At 35.7% G+C, this 7,585-nt stretch overlaps 1 protein-coding gene across 1 annotated transcript in view; it reads right to left on the bottom strand.

The window, feature by feature from the left end:
• Window positions 1-637: 637 nt before the first annotated feature.
• Window positions 638-7,585, bottom strand: part of ZCCHC4 (zinc finger CCHC-type containing 4) — a 14,756-nt gene continuing 7,808 nt past the window's right edge. The window contains exons 9-13 of the mRNA XM_024213681.2: window positions 6,031-6,152; window positions 5,736-5,811; window positions 5,123-5,174; window positions 4,121-4,265; window positions 638-1,454 (exon numbers count right to left, since the gene is read on the bottom strand). Coding sequence (XP_024069449.2) covers window positions 1,319-1,454; window positions 4,121-4,265; window positions 5,123-5,174; window positions 5,736-5,811; window positions 6,031-6,152 — 531 coding nt within the window. The 3' untranslated portion in view covers window positions 638-1,318. The remainder of the gene's footprint in view (window positions 1,455-4,120; window positions 4,266-5,122; window positions 5,175-5,735; window positions 5,812-6,030; window positions 6,153-7,585) is intronic.

Consider the following 7,585-nt stretch of genomic DNA (forward strand, 5'->3'; position numbering starts at 1 on the left):
GATGAGAGAAAAAACACAGAGCTTAACTTTCAGATTCCTAATGGAGTTTGCAGTAATAGCAATTAGAGAACACAATCTTTTAAAACTATAAATTGAGCATATATAATATGAAATTTAGTGAGCCTTAAAAAGTCACACTAATTATGACTGTTTTCTAAATCCCTCTTACATCTGTTTCAATCATTGTGTCCAAGAAACAGAGCAAGACGACCAGGGTCTGAAATTAGCAGAGAAACTTCTGTTGCAAGATTTCATATACCTGACAAATTATCCCTGTGGAAGATTTTGTTTTGCACACCGTAGCACAATGAAATTGTGTATTGGCAGATGGGAGAAGACAGTGAAAAAATTGTCAATGATGTCTTTGATATTTAATACTAAATAGAAAATCAATTACTTGAATCAAAGAAGTACAGTTATAAAGTTTATTTTCCATTGCATTGCTCATTTCATTTTCCTCTGAATTTGTTATATTCATGTCTAGCACAGTATCAAGAATAATTTGTATGAGTTTCCTTGAACTTGAGACTCATCACCGCTAGTAAATGAGGTTACAAATTTAAGTTTATTTATTTAAAAAATCCCTTATTTAAAAATATTATAACAAGGGGCACTTGTCTAGGAATTATTTTGGGGAAGTTCTATAGCCTGTGCTATAGAGGTCAGGCTAGAAGATCACAATGGTCCCTGACCTTAGAATCTATAAATCTATTGTTAAGTTTATCACTAAAATCCTACTAAAAATATTGTAACAGCTGGAGAGGAACAGCCTCTGTATTTTTGTTGTCTACAATGTCCCCATTGTGGCTAAAATTTAAAAATTACATATGTCTACTTATCTAGAAATTATAAAGCATTGGTCTCCATTACTGCAGTGATACAATCAACATACCACTAGATAAATAACAAAAGGCTGTTAGACAGATGGCCCCGGTGCATGGTGCTGAGAGAGTATAAGAGTTGGGTGGAAATGTTTGAAAAAAGGACAAAAAATTATGTTTTGTTTTATAAGGTCAATACCAAGTTAACTGAAAGCTATTAAAATTCCTGTCCCTTTAACTTAATAGTCCTGTATAATATTATTCCACTTTTTATTTTAGCACAGACATGTTTTAGTGTATATACACTGATTTCTATTTCCCATTTGAAAACGTTCACAAATTGAAACAGCAGCTTGTATAGCAGTTTTGTCCTACTGCTAATTACAAGTAGTAATTTTTAATTCAACCAGATTTTATCTGAAAGTTCATATTAACAAACATGTACAGAAAAGCAAAAGTTGGCTGTAAAATCATTCACAGTTTTAGGTAAATGAAGATTAACAGGCAAGAGTGTTTTTCTTTTTCTTGTTCTTGATTTTTTTCCTTGAGAATGTAGCATGCTTCACATATGGCCTTTTAACTGTATCCATTTTTATCTTCTTGTTCTTCTTTAGCTTCTGATTTCTGTCAGCTCTGGAAAACAAAGAGGCAGACAAACCCATTACTACATGCTATCAAAGTACAGTGAATTGTACATTGTAGTAAACAAATACATAAATAAAAGTTCTAGACTGTTCATGAGCAAAAACTCAGAAGTATGATCTCAAAAACAGCTATTAAAGGAAAATTTTCTTTGAAATTGGATTTGTGAGATTCTAATTCACCTCCCCAGTGATAAGTTTATTTTATACAGATAGATATCTTTACTCAGTATTGTCATTTTAGACCCAAATGCTTATAAACTTTTAAAAGTATATATATGATCACAGATCAAATATAAAACATGGTAATTGTTGACATTGCATGTTCAATACTGAACTGCTCTGCTCACTTTACTATTGAAGAAATTGCACAAAGTTTAACAAACATAAGAATCTGTATAGAATACAGGAATTAAAACCTAAATAATTAACAAGTGGATTCTTTTCCATCGGTCATGGGCACGCAACATGCTATCAACTAAAAACTACACAATCTTTGTACTAACAATTACATACATTTGCAGGTGTTTACATTAACTAGCAAAGGAAGCCCATGTTAATCCAACAATTCAATGCACTAGAAATATGTGGAGAATAATAAAAACCAATGGTCTGTAAGAACTACAGTATTCCAGTAAGATATATGTCTTTGGTCTCACCAAAACCTGCAGGCATGCAAAGTTTCATGGAAAAGCAAGGTCAGACTTATTTTCATGTAGATTTTACTTCTTTGAGAAAAAATATTTTAGGAAAAAATTATGAATGAGGATTTCCTTACATTTTGGCTATACATTATTCCATAATTAGAATTATTGGAAAACAGAAATGCTGGGCTAAGCCTTGCATTGATAATAGACAGCAAATTACACCTGAGCTGATGTGGTATGGACACAAAATGCTAATATAGTTTTTGGGTTGTATATACAGAGGCTTCTACTCGTAGAACCACAATTTCTGCCATCTCACCTATAAAAAGGAAAGGTTAAAACACTACATCACCCCCTAATATGTGCACATGCCTTACTGAACTTGAGTAACTGCATGATCTTATTATGGTCATCTGGGTTCTTCTGCTTAGGACAAAAAATAATGGATTTAACCTCAAAAAACTAAAACCTTACAGTAATTGTGGTTCTGAGAGCAGGATCCATGTGGCCAAACCATCTCTAGGTGAATATGAACCCCATGTACACAAAATCATATTCTTTTGGCCAACTGGTGACCATGGAGCCATCCAGTTAGAGTCCCTCACCTAAGTACATAAAAGCAGCACAGTCCCAACTGCTACTCAGTTCCTTCTTACCACCCATGACAGTAAGATGGAACACAAGTATCCTTGTAGCTGTATCTCAGGGGTTCTCAAACTGGGGGTCGGGACCCCTCAGGGGGTTGTGAGGTTATTACATGGGGGGGGTCGCAAGGTGTCAGCCTCCACCCCAAACCCGCTTTGCCTCCAGCATTTATAATGGTGTTAAATATACAAAACAGTGTTTTTTAATTTATAAAGGGGGGAGGAGGTCATATTCAGAGGCTTGCTATGTGAAAGGGGTCACCAGTACAAAAGTTTGAGAACTACTGCTGTATCTTCTCTTATTGTTTAGCGTTAGCTCTACTTAGTGTTATGTTATTTAGTAGCTAGTTAAGCTTGTTGGCAAATTAAAATCTTTCCTCACTTTTTTAGTAGTTACCTTGGTGCTACAGCAGTGACTATGATTGAGTCTAAGTTTCCAGACTTAGAAACTTTTCTGGTCTGTGAGGCCCTTCAATGATGGCCATATTAAAGTGCCTTTATTACCTTAGAGAGGGGTATGTGCCTGGAATATGCTCAATATGCAGATCTTTTTTAAAAACACACCCACAAAAGGCCAGACACATCTATTTTAAATTGTTTTTGTTAGAGTGCTCCATGTGAGAGACTCTGAAACTCTCTAGAAAGAAGCTCCTGTCTCTTCAAAGGTCACATCTACACTTTAGCTGGGGGTGCGAGTCCCAGCTTGAGGAGACATATGCTAACTCTGATCACGCTAGCACACTAAAAATAAAATGAAGCTGTGGCATTGTGAGCAGCTAGCTGTGCCAAGTACTTGCCTAGCATCTCCAATGGTGCACTAGCTCAATCAGTGTTAGTGCAAGTATGTCTCCTTGAGCTGGGAATTATACCCTCAGCTCAAAGTGTAGATAGCTAAGTCTGACTCAGCCAGTGGTCTGGTACCCCAGACATTATGCCACAGTCATGGGTCTCCTAAGCTTCTTTAAGACCCAGCACGTGATCAAAATAGGCAGAGTCTATGTCTCAAAAGGTCAGATAGTCAAATAAATTAAGTGAGGGGCTCAACAGGGCACACGTGCAGTCCCAATGGACACTGTTGGCCAAAATATGACCCCACGTCCATGAGGCAATCCATTTGGACAAACACTTGAAGTAGTAGTATCTCCTTTTTATAGACAAGGCTGAGACAGAGATTAAATGACTTGGCCAAAGTCACAAAGGATGCAAGCAGCAAACATCATGTGAAATGAAAAAACCCTCAAAACTTCCTCAATTTATTCACTATCACAGGCAATTTGAGGTTACTGAGCAACTGTTCCCTACTTCTATCAAATCATTTTCATGAAATAATAATGTCCCACAATTGAGAGGTGCAGTGTCAAACCTACTTGCCAGCTCTTTCAGTCATAGGAAGATTAGGACAGGTGCTGCGTTTGTGACCTGCTCCACCACAAATAAAGCAGCCAGCTTTAGCACTCTCACAAGTGTGACCTCGAAGAGCACAGCGATTGCAAGTGTTGCAGTGAATCCAAGCTGAAAAATAAGTAAACAGGGATTTATGATTTTGAAAAGTTACAAACTTATATATTACAAAACTCACAAACATATATATTAAAACTGAAATATGATTCTAACATCATCAAGAAGTTAATTGCTTGTAATTAAAAAAAGGTATTTTAAGGTTTACATTTAGTTTCTATTTCACCAGCCATTTTTTTGTTTTCACTAAATGTGCTGGGAGAAAAGAAAAAAGGAACCCGGGACTTCCCCATAAATTCATTGCTTTTCTTTTAGTAAATACAATAAATTGATAAAACTGTTCTGATGTAGTAGTACTATATTGTACTACTAAGCTCATCACAGGGATGACGGTCTTAATCTTGGAAATATGAAATAGTAGTTAAAGTAACCAAGAAGCTTTGGCTCTAAATTGATAAACTATTCCTATGTATGCACAGAGAGCCCCAAATGAGAGTTGCTTTCATCTATCTGAAATGATAACTTAGTCCCCACTCCCTGCCAGGTGTTTTAAGAACCATCTATATATGTTTATAGAATTCAGCTGACAAAGCTATATAAGAATTTCTTCATGATTCTACAATAAACAGGAATCAGACTATTTAAATTCTTCTATAACTAATACAGAAGGAATTTACTGTGCCTTGATTCAACAACAAAAAGATATGTTTTTGCACAGCTGAAATCCACCCTGACAAGCTGAATTTTGGGGGCTGTCTATGGAAGTTGGTTTTTTTTGTATTTTTGCACTGAATCATTAGGTCTTTTATAGTCTACTATTTTCATTTCTAGTTTTTGTTTTGACTTCTTTGGACTATAACTTATATAATAAGTGTGCTTGTATTACTTAGAAAAATATTTTCTGTACTTACAGGGCTTTACACATTTTTTGCAAAGAAAGCAATGATTCCATCGCCTTCCATCCTACAAAAAAGATTTTGTAAGTAATTTGTTAATTTTAAACAAAAACATTTTCAAACGTTACTAATGAAATATGTACTATAATTTTAAACTGTACTATACTCCCAGTCTTCCTGGCATACATCACTGAAATATTTCAAAAATATGGCATATGCGTGTACATAGGTGGCATACACAGATACCCTGAAAACACAGATCCTGAGCATCCTTTGGCAACTGTTAGCAGTACTGATATGCCTTAAAGGGCAGCATATTGTTCCACCTTTCCAAACATAGGAAAAATGGTACATGGCAGCAATTTTTTTAATGGATGGGGTCATGAGGGTGAAGGGCAAATGTGTAAACTTCTGGTGTCCTCCTTCCAACCCAAATCAATCAGGAAATGGAGACAGAAAATCCCACAGGATCTGATCCATAGCCCAAATCAATAGAAAGCCTCCCATACTGAGCTCCCTGCCACGAAAGATATACTGTCAATATAAGAACAGGTTTATAACAAGACAAAAGTATGAAAATACATCACTTTACAATTGCTAAAATTCCTTTCCAGAAAGAGGGACTTACTTTTGATGTACATGAATTGCAGATCTCACAGTGCTGGTTCCCTGAACTAACATATCGCTGACACACAGAGCAAAACCTGAAAGAAGCAGTTACAAAAGCATTGGTCTGCTGTTTGCTCAAAGACTTTATCAATGGATCAATTCAACAAAAAGTTGCATGAGGAATGCAAATTTAGTTTGGTAAATCTAAAATCTCACTATCAAGCTATGGAATAATCAATTTTTTTTTTTTTTTTTTTTAATATTGGCTGGAGTCACTTGAGCGTGTACTGTAAGCATATCCTTTTATACCTTACCTGTAACCCTCTTCCACAGGAAGTACGATCATACTTGGGGAAATGTTGGTGAAAATACGAACAGGAGACTGTTTACGGCCTGTCTTTCCATGTTTATAAAGTGCATGATTATCATAGTCTACCTAGAAAATGAAGGCACAGGAAGAACAAATTAATTAAAAATGTCTTTAAACTTCCTACCAAGTACTATGCTAAAAAGTGACAATGGCATTTAGCATGTTTATTCCCTTTCTACACCCTCCAAGAAGTTCATGTTTCTTTGAGTTGGACTCCATCCCCAGTGCAAACAAAATAGCAAAATTAGATTATAAACGCTAGAGTAGATATTAGGTCATCATTATTAATTAGTGTGATTATACCACTGGGGGTGACTGTGGGTTCCTACCACTTAAACTAGTGCATCTTCCCTTTTTATTACACTTTTGCACTGCAGATCTATGGTTATTTTACAGTTGCTGTGGAGGAGAGAGATCTCTCCCCTTTGTTAAAATAATCCATTACTTAAAGGAAAACTGCATCCAGTTTATTCAGCCTGGCAGTATGAAAGTTCACAGGCTAAGAAGCATTTCTCACCCCACATAAAAAAGTTTTAATTACAATTACTATTTCTGAGCCTAGTGCTGGAAACTGGTATCTTGCTATAGAAACTGTCACCTTGGACACTACCAAAATTACAGAGCCAAAAATGTAAACCTGTTTCCAATATATACATATACAATGTTTAAAAATATTCACTTCTTTCCTCAGGCCATTGAACTGAAGTTAAGACAGGTTGGAAACTAGTTTACTATTGCTTGTCTTGGGCTCTCGGCAGTCAGTGTCACAATTTCACAATAATAGACTGCAATCATGTATCAGAAAAATTAATTCTGAGCTTGATCTCTTATGAAAGTCTATCTTAAAAACGTGCTGCATGGTTCATTTAAATAAGCATTTCCCCAAACCATCATGTCACAACTCAGTGCAGAAGCAAACACCAGCCCTTGTTACTAGGAAACTGGCTTAATTCAATAAGTAAGGTGAGTTCTACCTTCCTAGCTGTAATTTTATGTATCAATAGTGTGATGTACTCAGATGATATAGTGATGAGTACCATAGAAATGTAATATTGTTAGGACACCTAAGTCATTTTACACAATGGTATAAAAAAAGGATATGCATAGTTCACCAATTTTAGTACAGAATATAAAAACATTTGTTTCACAAGGAAAAATGTTTTAATATACTTCTAACAGACATCCATACAACACAATTGACCTCACAGATACAAATCCTTTGATATAGTACAACACGCAAACAACTTTACGAATTACATGTATCCACTCATGGAGCCAAAACCATTTCATTGCTTTATCCCTGACACTTAGAACAAGCATTTGCGAAAGAATGTTTCCAATGGTAAACAGATCCCATTTCTAGCTGTGAGGGGTTGTAAGAAACAGACCTTCGGCTTTTCATTGGTCCAGGATTGAAAGTTACAAAACTTCACTGGCCCAATGAGTAAGAGAAATTCCACATTTAGGGAAAGTAAACTGTTTGGGGCTTATTTATTTAT

Source organism: Terrapene carolina, unplaced genomic scaffold, assembly GCF_002925995.2.
Source record: "Terrapene carolina triunguis isolate 2854851 unplaced genomic scaffold, T_m_triunguis-2.0 Scaffold66, whole genome shotgun sequence".
NCBI classification, from domain to species: Eukaryota; Metazoa; Chordata; order Testudines; family Emydidae; genus Terrapene; species Terrapene triunguis.